The sequence below is a fragment of the Chiloscyllium plagiosum genome, unplaced genomic scaffold, assembly GCF_037043375.1.
Source record: "Chiloscyllium plagiosum isolate Xiang-an unplaced genomic scaffold, Cpla_swu_hap1 HiC_scaffold_1, whole genome shotgun sequence".
Taxonomy (NCBI): Eukaryota; Metazoa; Chordata; class Chondrichthyes; order Orectolobiformes; family Hemiscylliidae; genus Chiloscyllium; species Chiloscyllium plagiosum.
In genome coordinates this window covers 102,197,464-102,210,779 of record NW_028270139.1, presented here as the reverse complement: position 1 = coordinate 102,210,779, position 13,316 = coordinate 102,197,464, and the positions used below count along the sequence as shown (strand labels likewise).

At 42.2% G+C, this 13,316-nt stretch overlaps 1 protein-coding gene across 9 annotated transcripts in view; it reads left to right on the top strand.

The window, feature by feature from the left end:
* unc13bb (unc-13 homolog Bb (C. elegans)) overlaps positions 1 to 13,316 on the top strand; it is a 640,614-nt gene that overhangs the window by 473,526 nt on the left and 153,772 nt on the right. For all 9 annotated transcript variants that reach the window (XM_087989458.1, XM_087989459.1, XM_087989467.1 and 6 more), the window contains 2 exons: positions 879 to 1,098; positions 3,733 to 3,960. In XM_087989458.1, the coding sequence (XP_087845584.1) occupies positions 879 to 1,098; positions 3,733 to 3,960 (448 nt within the window). The remainder of the gene's footprint in view (positions 1 to 878; positions 1,099 to 3,732; positions 3,961 to 13,316) is intronic.

Here is a 13,316-nt window from a genome sequence, read left to right as displayed (position 1 = left end):
GACCCTTAGAACTGAGATAAGGAGGAATTTCTTCAGCCAGCAGGGGATGAATCTGTAGAAATCATTACCAAGTCGTTGCATGTATTTAAGACATAGATTTAATAAGGGGATCAAAGGTTACAAGAAGGAGACAGGGGAATGGTGTTGAGAAACATGTAAGCCATCATCTAATGGTGGAGCAGAATCAATAGACTGAATGTTCTAATTCTGCTCCTTTATCTTATGGTCTACTTTCTGATCTCTTAGATAACGTTATTTTCACAGAACTGAAAGTGCTCCCACCTGCCTCTATTTTAAAATTCAAATTCTCAAATGGTAATTATATAAGACAGCTGTGTTACAGAATCACATTCGTAATGCATTCTATTCATAACTCCTGCAAGTAAACGTCCACATTGCCCTGTTGCACAAGATGCATTCAAACAGAGTGTTTTGTCATGTGTTTCTACAGTACTACACATGTTGTTCTGTAAAAATACATAATTCTTTAGGAAGTAACATTTCATAAATGCTGCATTATTTTTTAATCTTGTTTGCCTCAACATGATGATCTTTGCCTCAACATTCACCAAAAATGGTAATCCAGAAGAAAAAATATACAGAATCATTTTATTTTTGCAGATTTATGCAACAGGAGTGTATCATTGCCATTATTACATTGGAGTGTTTTGCCTCAGAGGATAGACACATTCTTAGCATTGGTGCATCTATCACATTTTCAATACGAGAGTGCAGTTCAACATGACAAGTCATACATTTGCAACACCAGTTGCCTATGTGGGAATAGGAATTTAGAACAAAATAAAATGCTGGGAGGATCATGCAGATTTAAAATATGTCATGCATATTTTTAATCATGTTTGTATTTGTTTCTGCAGAAAAATCATGTTTATAAAAAGACCCTCCAAGCCTTAATTTACCCTATTTCTTGTACCACACCCCACAATTTTGAGGTCTGGACTGCCACCACACCTACATACTGCTATGAATGTGAGGGCTTACTGTGGGGTATTGCTCGTCAGGGAATGCGGTGCACTGAATGTGGGGTAAAATGCCATGAAAAGTGCCAAGATCTCCTAAATGCAGATTGTTTACAACGTAAGTCTGTCTTCTGTGTATTTGCTGATCTGCTGCGTGTTTATATTCATTTATGTTCAGTCCAGCAATGTCTGAAATCAGAGGTTTGCTAAGTCTATTCTCTGACTGTAACCACAATATGTTATTACACATCTCTTTTGTGGCTTCCCTGCAGCCTTGCACACAGTTAACCATGCCATGTTCCTCTTCCAGCTTGAGAGGTTTGTTCTTGTTGATGCTGCAATATCTATCTGGTATCCAAATAACCTGGTGTAATTGTTTCTCTTGTGACCCTCATGCAATTCGAGGGATCTGTACTTAGCCATCTCCCTTTCTTTAACTTCATCTTGACTCTTGCTGACACTGTCTGAAAAACTGTGATAGCATATACAAATGTGCTGATACTACCAAGTTGTACATCCCTACCAACCAGTTCAAGCCTTTAGCTATTGTCAGGCTGCTTGTCCAGCATTTCTTCTTGAATGAGCTGCAGATTCCTCCATTTGGCCATTGGGAAACCAAAACTAGCATTGTCATCAACTACAATTTTCATAGCCCTGTTATATCCTTTCTCTGGCTACCGTCTCAGGCTGAATCAAGCACTTAAAAATTTTAGCATCCTCTTTGATACCAAGCTGAGCATCTGAACCCAAACATCCCCAAACATTGCAACGTTTTCCTAATTCCACCTTGGTAAGCTTATCTATCTTCATTCCTTTCTCAACCATCTGCTACTGAAATCTGATTTCATCTCCTTGTCACTTCAGACTGGTCAATTATAATGCTTGCCTGGCTGATGTTCAATGCTCATTACGCTCTACAAACTACAGCTGTTAAAAAACAGAGCTCCAATTCCCATCCTCCTGTCATTCCTGTCACACTGACATTTATTCTGATCCCCTAATGACTCCAATATAAGACTCTCCTTCTCCTGTTTAGATTGCTTTACATTAATCATTTGCTTCAGCCCTATAATCTCTGCCCCTGCTTCAAACACAAACTGCATTTCTCTAACATTCATCTGTTGTGGATACTTTACCTCTCTGAACCCATTTGCATCTCTGCTTTTCATCACCTAATCTCCACTGCAATTTTCCCACATTCATTAACCTCTACTCCTAAAATCACATTTCTGTCCCATCCTTTGCATTGAGATATATTGCTGACTGCACCTGTTTCAGACATTGTGCTTTGTTAATTGTGCAAGCTAGATGCATGTTAGATTCCCACTTAATTGTGTCCTTGTATGTCCTGAGCATCCAGCTGAAAGCATGCAGAAAAATGTTTCAAAAAATTAATAAAAGTAAAAGGAAAATTGTGAAAAACGTTTCCACCAAGATGAAATGTTTGAGAACCACATTACTTATTGATTCAATATTTACTATTGATTTTAGTCTCATGTCCTTAAGTGAGCTTAGTAGATACAATGTAACAAGTTTTCTTGCTGTACAGTGATCACAATCGAGAAAATATAGTAATTGTTCACAATCACTTTTGGATATGAATTGTAATCCTACCCAACTCCAGCTCCTTGACAACCGTGTTAGGGAACTGGAGCTGGAGCTGGATGAACTTCGGATCATTTAGGAAGCGGAAGGGGTTATTGAGAGGAGTTACAAGGAGTTAGTTACTCCACAGCCACATGAAGAAGGTAGATGGGTTATCGTCAGGGGTAGGAAAGGGAACTGGCGGGCAGTGCAGGGATCTCTTATGGTGGTTCCCCTCAACAACAAGTGTACCGTTTTGGATACTGTTGTGGGGGGAATGACTTACCACGGAAGCAATGGGGCACAGATCTCTGGTGCAGAATCTGTCCCTGTTGCTCAGAGGGGAAGGAGGAAGAAGAGCAGAGCTGGGCTGAGAAGTGGCAGGTGGAGTTTAATGCCGAAACATAGAGGTTCTTCACTCCGGAAGAAGTAACAGGAATGCAGACTACTGGGCTAATGGTAAAATTCTTGGCAGTGTAGATGAACAGAGAGATCTCTGTGTCCAGGTGCATAAATCCCTGAAAGTTGTCAACCAGATTGATAAGGTTGTTAAAAAGGCATATGGTGTGTTGGCGTTTATTGGTAAGGAGATTGAGTTTTGGAGCCCGAGGTCATGCTGAACAAGACTGGTAAGGCTGCACCTGGAGCATTGTGTCCAGTTCTGGTCACTGAATTATAGGAAGGATGTGGAAGCTTTGGAAACGGTTCAGAGGAGATTTACTAGGATGGTATGGAAGGAAGGCCTTATGAGGAAAGGCTGAGGGAATTGAGGCTGTTTTTGTTGGAGAGAAGAAGGTTGAGAGGTGACTTAATCAAGATGTATAAGATAATCAGAGGGTTAGATAGGGTGGACAGTTGAGAGCCTGTTTCCTCAGATGGTGAAAGCTAACATGAGGGAACATAGCTTTAAATTGAGGGGTGATAGATTTAGGACAGACATTAGGGGTAGTTTCTTTACTCAGACAGTAATAGGGGCGTGGAACAGCCTGCCTGCAACAGGAGTAGAGTCGCTGACATTAAGGACATTTAAACTGGCATTGGACATAGATGGGCTTAGATGGGTATTAAATTAATTTTGCAGGTCGTCGCAACATTGAGGACTGAAGGGCCGGTACTGCGCTTTAAAGTTCTATGTTCTTATGTATAATGGTATATGTTCTACAAACAGGTGCAGCTGAAAAAAGCTCCAAGCATGGTGCAGAAGACAGAACACAAAATATTATCATGGCAATGAAAGACAGGATGAAAATCCGAGAACGGAACAAGCCAGAAATCTTTGAACTCATCAGAGATGTCTTTGGAGTGATAAAAGTTACACATGCACAGCAAATGAAGACCATCAAACAAAGTGTACTTGATGGAACATCTAAGTGGTCAGCAAAGATTACTATAACTGGTACAGTGCAAAAGTTACCAACACCTATTTTACGGACCAGGCTCTCTAAATATCAGTTATATTCCATATTGTGCATTTTTCCAGTAATTTCAAATAAAGACAAGCAATTCTAGAAAATTCCTGAGGTTTATGTTAAAATCTCCAATGCCACAATTCCTTGCAATAAAGTGCTGCATGACAGTTCTAAATTTTCCCCAGTGACATTGCTGTTACATGTCACAAATAGTAATGAGCTTTGCAGTTTGTGAAATCACAGAAACATACAGAATGATTGAAGCACAGAAGGAGGCCATTTCTCCCATTGTATCTACCGGCTCTCTGCACAAGCAAATCAGCTCATGTCACCCTTGTGCCCATCCCATATAACCCTGCAATTGTTTTCCATTTGGATAATGATCTATTTCCCTATGATTGAATTCCCATGATTGAATTTGCCTCTGGAACCTAACTACATGCTACATGAAACATTTTTCTCATGTTGCTTTTAGTTCTTGGGCAATTCTCTTTTTAAATCTTTTTTAGATCTTGACCATCTCAACAATGAGGCCAGTTTATCCTTATCCATTCTGTGCACACACCTCCTATTTTGAATGCCTCTATCAATTCTCCTCTTAGCATTTCTGAGGAGAACAACCTATATTTTTCTAATTTGTCTACATGATGCTTGGAACAATTCTCTTATATTGCATTTCTTGCACCTTCACTATTTTTTTCGCACCCTTACTAAGTTGTGGTGGCCAGCATTGGTTCTGGCCCGATTGAAGTATCTTGTCCAATGTTACATGAAGGTTCATCATCAATCTATGTTAATGCTTTGTTAATGTATTTATTTACATCATTCTCATCAATTTTACCTCATCCCAACCTAGATGGCTGTTTGAGTGACTAGTGGTGTACCAGAAGGGTCAGTAGTGGTATCCTTATTTTTGTTACAAACATAAATGATATAGATGAAAATACAGGAAGAATAGCACACAAATTTGCAGACAACATCAAGATTGGTAGAGTGGTTATAAGGAAAGATGATGTTTGTAGGTTACAGAAAGATTTAGATGGGTTGGTCAGATGGGCAGACCAATGGCAGGGTTAATCCTGATAAGTACAAGGTGATGCACTTTGGAAGAAGGAAGAAGATGAGGGAGTATTTAATGAATGATAGGATGTTGGGGTAGCTTTAAAGTACAGAGGGATCTTGTAGAGAGAATTATACACAGATCCATGAAAGTCAGCAGAGCATGGGAATATGATATTTAAGGCATGTTTCCTTGCAGTTGCTTTCATCAGTCGTGGCATCGAGAATAAGAGCAAGGAGATAAGCTGGAGTTTTACAGAGTGTTGGACAAGCCACAACTGGAGTACTGTGTGTAGTTGTGATCACCTCCTTCCAGGAAGGATGTGATAGCACGAGAGGGGATACATAGGAGGTTCACCAGGATATTGCCTAGGATGGAGGAATTGAGCTATAAGGAGAGACGAGGTAGACTTGGATTGTTTTATTTTAGTAGAGAGAAGACTGGGCCAGGAGGACATGATTGAGGTGCAGAAGATTGAGGGATATGGACAGGGTGAATAGAGAGCAGCTGTTCCCCTTGGTTGGGAGGTTGATCACAAGCGTGCATAGTTTTAGGGTGAGGAGCAGGAGATTCAGAGGGGATTTGGGGAAAAGCATTTTTGCTCAGTGGATGGTGGAGTGCACTGCCTGGGAAGATAGTGGAGCAGGAAGGTAGACAAATAGGAGGCTGGAAGAATACAGCAAGCCAGGCAGCTTTCGGAGGTGGAGAAGTCGACATTTCACGTGTAAGCCGCCTTCAGGACTGGAGGTGGGTGTAAGGGGAGCTGCAGATCAAGGGGGTGGTGGGGGCAAGGTGGTCAAGTAGGCATAGGTGAAGACAGGGAGAGGGTACAATGTGGTTGGTCAGTGGGAGGAATGAATCCGGTTGGTGACTGGGAGGAGTGGAAGGGAGGGGGTGGGGCTGGGAATGGGGTCGAGGGGAGGGAAGGGACGTTATTTGAAGTTGGAGAACTCAATGTTGGGACCTACAATTAAAATGCGTGGTGACTAGGAGGTCCTATTGGCCCCCTTGGCCTTGGCTGAGATGCCCGGAGAACCATTCTCTCAGATTACATTTAGTCTCTCTGACGTAGAGAAGACCACATCGTGAGCACCTGATGCAGTAAACTAGGTTGGAAGAGAGGCAGGTGAACCTCTGTCTCACTTGGAAGGACTGTTTGGGGCTCTCGATGGAGGTGAGGGGAGTGGTGTACCGGCAGGTTTTGCACCTTTTCCGGTTGCGGGGGAAGGTAACTAGGGATTCAGGGGGGTTGGTGGGGAGAGTGGCGCAAACCAAGGATCCTCCTCACCCTTGTCTGCCTTCCACAAGTACCATTCCCTTCGCAATAAATGTAGTTTATTGCATCAGGTGCTCACGATGTGGTCTTCTCTACAGCGGGGAAACCAAACGTAAACTTAGGAAATGGTTCGATGAACATCTCAGCCGGGCCCGCATGAGCCGACCAGACCTCCCAGTCACTGCCCATTTTAATTCTCCTTTCCACTCCCTTTCCAACATGACCATTCTTGGCCTCCTCCATTGCCACAACGAACCAAACCACAAATTGGAGGAACAACATTTCCTCTTCCGCCTGGTAGCCTGCAGCACAGAAGACTCAGCATTGAGTTCTCCAATTTCAAATGACCTCTCTTCCCTTCCCTCGACTCCCTTCCCAGCCCCTCCCCCTCCCTACTTCTCCTCCCAGTCACTAACCAGATTCATTCCTCCAATTGACCAATCAGATTATACCCTCTGTCTGACTTAACCTGTCCCCATTTCACCACCCATATCACTCTTCCTATTAATATACCCATCCAGATGTATTTTAAATGTTGTAATTGTACCAACCTCCACCATTTTCCCTGGCAGCTCATTCCATACACAAAATGCCTTCTGCGTGAAAAAAGATGCCCCTTAGGTCCCTTTTAATCTTTCCTGTCTCACCTTAAACCTATATCCTTTTGTTCTGGACTACCCCACCCCAGGGAAAAGACCTTGTCTATTTATCCTATCTAAACCCCTCATTATTTTATAAACATCTATAAGGTCACCCCTCAGCCTCCGACACTCCAAGGAAAACAGCCCCCGCCAATTCAGGCTCTTCCTGGCTTCATCCAGCCTTCCAGCCTTCCTGGCAACATCCTTGTAAATCTTTTCTGAACCCTTTCAAGTTTCACAACATCTTTCCGATAGGAAGGAGACCAGAATTGCACGCATTATTCCAACATATTAACTACATAAATGGAATGCAAGGTTAGAAGAACAGTACTGCATCTGACCCTCTGAGAAGATCATTAATGATCTTAAAGTGCTGGCCTTTATAGTAACCCAGTTTTATCAGCAATTCTGGTCCATTCCGACCAGATATCCCAACCCAATCTAGCCCCACCTGCCAGCACCCAGCCCATACCCCTCTCAACCCTTCCTATTCATTTACCCATCCAGATGTCTTTTAAATGTTGCAATTGTACTAGCCTCCACTATTTCCTCTGGCAGCCCATTCCATGTTCACACTCACCCTCTGTAATAAAAAGTTGCCCCTTAGGTGGCTTTTATATCTTTCCCCTCTCACCCTAAACCTATGCCCTCTAGTTCTGGACTCCTCCACCCCAGGGAAAAGACTTTGTCTATTTATTCTATCCAAACCCCTCATGATTTTATAAACCTGTATAAGGTCAACCCTAAGCCTCTGATGCTTCAGGGAAAACAGGCCCTGCCAATTCAGCCTCTCCCTATTGCTCAGACTCTCCAACCCTGGAAAAATCCTTTTGAATATTTTGTCAATCCTTTTAACTTTCACAACATCCTTCCTATAGGAGGGAGACAAATACTGGAAACTGGGATTAATGCACTTTTACTGCTAGTTATGTCAGTGCAGACTCAGTGGGCGGAAAGGCTGTCAGCACACGAGGAGGCCATTCAATATACAGGTAGTTCTCCCATAACGCGATGGTTGTGTTTTTGTGCAACCCAGCATTATAGAAAAATTGGGCTTTAGAAACAGCACTTCGAGTGTTGGTGATGTAATTGCATTATAGCCAAAAAATATTTCAAAAGTTCACGCTTTATAACAATGTCCCCAATTTGTCAATCACGTTATCGTGAATTCATGTTAACGAAACGTGTTATAGCAGAATGACCTATGTCACTTTGTGCGAGTCTGCCACCTTTTCTCCATACTCTACCTAATGTTCTTTTTCAAATAACCATCTATTTGTTTTTAATTAAATTGAATTCAACTGAATCTGCCTCCATCACAATTTCAGGGGGTGCATTCCAGACTCTAACCACTTGTATGATAACTGTTTTCTCATTATTTTTGCTTCCATTATGAATTACTGTAAATTTGAAGCTTTTTTTTCCTATTTACTCATGATTTTTCTATCAAATTCCCTCTCTGTTTTCTCATCCCCAAGGAGCACAGTCCCAACTTGTTCGTCTATCTTCACAATTGTTTTTCATCCTTGGAACTATTATCCAAAAAATTTATGCACTCTCCAATTCTTTCACATTTAGAACATGATACAATATTACAGTTGAGACTGATCTAGTGTCTCATGCAAGTTTGCTGTACCTCCTTGTTCTTGTACTCAATTGGTTAACTCCATTTGACTTTAACAAGTCCATGCTTTCCTTGATTAATCCATATTTGTCCAAGTGACTGGTAATTTTGTCTCTTTACTGATCTGGTTACTGGAGATCTCGATTGCTGGCCCTATTTCTGATGAAACCTCTGCAATTACTCTGTTTTAGTTCTTGGCCATGAAATGATCACTGAAACAGAGCATATAGAAGTGAAACTAATGGGGACAACTGGAGTTAATTTTCCATCCATTTAAACTAATAGATGAAAATCAGATTGTCTTCATTACTTCATCTTCATCTCTGTACTATTTCTTTGGACCATGTATTTTTTTAATGTACAATGTAGGAAATCAGCATTTTCTCAGACTTAGCGATTTATTTAAATTGCTGAAAGTAAATTGATCACATTTTTGCCATTTAGATTTGAGTTTTGCTTTCACTGATTAACCTAGCTGCAGAATTGACTTCGAAATCAGGGCTGACAGTTTAAGACCATAAGAAAAAGCAGCAGAATTAGGCCATTTGGCCCATCATATCTCCTTTGCTATTCGATCATGATTGGTATGTTTTTCAACCCCATTGATAGGATGCCGACAGTCGGAAAGAGTAATTCGGCCTATTGAGTCTTCACCGACCCTCTGAAGACCATCCCACCCAGGCGCAGCCCCCCACCGTTATCACTGTTACCCCACATTTTGTTTTACCATGGAGAACCTACATGGACTATTTACCAATCCACCTAATCTACACATCTTTGAACTATGGGAAGAATCAGGAGCACCTGATGGAAACTCAGACAGATATAGGGAGAATATGCAAACTCCACACAGTCAAGGTTGGAATCGAACTCAGGTCGCTGGCGCTTTGAGGCAGAGTGCTAATCACTGAGCCAGTATGCTGCCCATTCTCCCACCTTCTCCCTATAATCTTAAATCCCCTTACTAATCAAAAGCTATCTATCTCTGTCTTAAATGACGGAGACCTCGCCTCAACAGCCATCTGTGATACTGAGTTCCACAGATTCACCATGCTCTGACTGAATAGGGTGCCTCTTCACTCTGAGGCTGTGACCTTAATCCTAGTCTCTCCTACTAGTGGAAACGTCATCTTCACATCCACTCTATCCAGGCTGCTCAGTAAATTTCAATGAGATCCCATCCACCCCAACTCATCTTCTAAATTCTAAAGTAGAGATGCAGAGTCCTCAATTGCTCTTTATATGACAAAACCTTCATCAATGGGATCATTCTTGTAAACCTCCTCTGGACCCTCTCCAATGACAGTTCGTCCTTCCTTGGGTACAGGGCCCAAAATTGCTCACAATGTTCCAAATACTGTCTGACAGAGGTTTACAGAGCCTCAGAATTACCTTTCTGCTCTTGTTTTCTAGCCCACTTGAAATGAACGCTAACATGGCATTTGCCTTCCCAACTGCCAACTGAACCTCAAGAAACAATGGAGACAGAAAGTCAGTTGGCCTAAAATCCGACATAGGGAGAATGCTAGAAATCTATTGTTAAGGATTTTGTAGAAGAACATTCAGAAAATATTTATGCAATCAAGCAGAGTCAACATGGGCGTATTTGTCTTATTATTAAACTTTTTTTGCGGAAATCACAAGTAGCATGAATAAAAAGAAACCTGTAGATATGGGATGTTTGTTTAGGTGTGTCTGCAGTGGGTAGATTGGTGAGGACGAGTTGAGGTAGATTTGTCTCTTTTTGTTAATTCCATGCAGCAGTTCATCCTTTATGCAAAAATGGCACAGCTTAGTTATTGGTGGTGCTACCAAGCTAATCCTGGTGGTGGACATTTTAATCTCCCACTTTGATTAATCTAAACAGGGAGAGATTGCAGAACTCAGAGGGAGAATAAGGAGGGGCTCTCATAGAAACCTATAAAGTTCCCACAGGCCTTAGACAGGGTTCTTGATGAGCAGGGAGTCCAAAACTGGTCCCAGTCTAAGGACAAGAGGTGAGATTCATAGAGATCTGGGTATAATAGTGCACTAATTACAGAAATAGTTTGCACATATACCAAGTAATTCGGGAGACAAAGGGAATGTTATTGATTATTGTGAGGTGAATTGAATGCAGAAGTACGGCAGTTCTGCTTCAGGTATTCAGAACATTGGTGAGTCTACATCTGGAGTATTCTGTACAATATTGGTCTCCTTACGTAAGGAATATGTAATTGTGTTGTAATCAGTTCAAAAGATTTATAATACTAAAATCTGGAATGAACAGGTTGTCTTGTGAATAAAAGTTAGGCAATCCAAATTTTGAGCCAGTAAAGTTTGAAAAAGTAGGATTGAAACATATAAGATCTTGAAGAGTCTTGACAAGGAAGATATGGAGAGGATGTTCCCTTTAATGGGAGAGTGTAGAACTAGAATTTGCTATGTCAAAATCAGGGGTCACCCATTTAAATCAGAGGACTATTTTCCGCTGAGGGTCAAGTCTCTGAAACTCTCTCCCTGAAAGGGTGATGGAAGTAGAGCCCTTGGATATTTATAAGGCAGCAGTGGATTGATTGAAAGGCGATCAGAGTCGGGGTGAATATGGATTTGTGTATAAGCCATGATTTTATTGAATGATAGAACAGGCCCAGTGGTTTGATTGGCTTGTTCCTGCTCCTGATTAGAATGTTTGTTTGATTGTATTCCAGAAGTTTAACTATATCAGACTGTTGTTGAGAGTCTAGTGCTGGGAAAGCACAGCAGGTCAGGCAGCATCCGAGGAGCAGGTGAATCGATGTTTTGGGCATAAGCCCTTCATCAGGAATGAGACGCATTCCTGAATAAGGGCTTATGTCTGAAACACCGATTCTCCTACTCCTCAGATGCTGTCTGACCTGCGGTGCTTTTCCAGCACCACACTCTTGACTGTGATCTCCAGCATCTGCAGTCCTGACTTTGTCCTTTGTCAGACTGTTGCTTGACTATCCTGTGAAACAGCTCTACTAATTTTGGCACAAGCCCACAGTTACAGGGTCCATAGCTCTAAACATAAAAACAGAATATAGGAGCAGATGTAGGCTACTGGCCTCTTCAAGCTTGCTGTGCCATTCTATACAATCATAGCTAATCCCTACATCCTTTGATCCCTTTAGTTCTAACAGCTGTATGTACATCTATCTTTAAAGTCTTCAGTGTTTTGGCATCAACAGTTTCCTGTAGCCGAATGTTTTGCAGCCTCATCACTCTCTGCATCAACAAATTTCTCCTATCTTTGTCTTAAAAGGCTGACCTCTTCTCCTTAGGCTGGGACCAGTGGTTTTGGACTTCCTGCTCATCAAGAGAACGAGGGTAGGTCCAATCAAGGACAGTAGTGGGAGACTGTGTATTGAGTCGGAAGAGATAGGAGAGGTCTTGAATGAGTACTTTTCTTCGGTATTTACAAACGAGAGGGACCGTATTGTTGAAGAGGAGAGTGTGAAACGGACTGGTAAGCTAGAAGAGATACTTGTTAGGAAGGAAGATGTGTTGGACATTTTGAACAACTTGAGGATAGACAAGTCCCCCAGGCCTGATGGGATATATCCTAGGATTATGTGGGAAGCAAGAGAGAAAATTGCAGAACTGTTGGCAATGATCTTTTCGTCTTCACTGTCAACGGGGGTGGTACCAGAGGACTGGAGAGTGGCGAATGTTGTGCCCCTGTTCAAAAAAGGAAATAGGGATAACCCCTGGAATTACAGGCCAGTTAGTCTTACTTCAGTGGTAGGCAAAGTAATGGAAAGGGTACTGAGGGATAGGATTTATGAGTATCTGGAAAGACACTGCTTGATTAGGGACAGCCAGCACGGATTTGTGAAGGGTAGGTCTTGCCTTACAAGTCTTATTGAATTCTTTGAGGAGGTGACCAAGCATGTGGATGAGGGTAGAGCAGTGGATGTAGTGTACATGGATTTTAGTAAGGCATTTGATAAGGTTCCCCATGGTAGGCTTATGCGGAAAGTCAGGAGGCATGGGATAGAGGGAAATTTGGCTAGTTGGATAGGAAACTGGCTAACCGGTCGAAGTCAGAGAGTGGTGGTAGATGGTAAATATTCAACCTGGAGCCCAGTTACAAGTGGAGTTCCGCAGGGATCAGTTCTGGGTCCTCTGCTGTTTGTACTTTTTATTAATGACTTGGAAGAGGGAGTCGAAGGGTGGGTCAGTAAATTTGCAGATGATACGAAGATTGGTGGAGTTGTGGATAGTGAGGAGGGCTGTTGTCGGCTGCAAAGGGACTTAGATATGATGCAGAGCTGGGCTGAGGAGTGGCAGATGGAGTTCAACCCTGACAAGTGTGAGGTTGTCCATTTTGGAAGGATAAATAAGAATGCGGAATACAGGGTTAACGGTAGGGTTCTTAGTAAAGTGGAGGAGCAGAGGGATCTTGGGGTCTATGTTCATAGATCTTTGAAAGTTGCCACTCAGGTGGATAGAGCTTGTAAGAAGGCCTATGGTGTATTAGCGTTCATTAGCAGAGGGATTTAATTCAAGAGTCGTGAAGTGATGTTGCAGCTGTACAGGACCTTGGTAAGGCCACATTTGGAGTACTGTGTGCAGTTCTGGTCGCCTCATTTTAGGAAAGATGTGGAAGCTTTGGAGAGGGTGCAGAGAAGATTTACCAGGATGTTGCCTGGAATGGAGAATAGGTCGTACGAGGATAGGTTGAGAGTGCTAGGTCTTTTCTCATTGGAACGGCGAAGGATGACGGGTTTATAAGATGT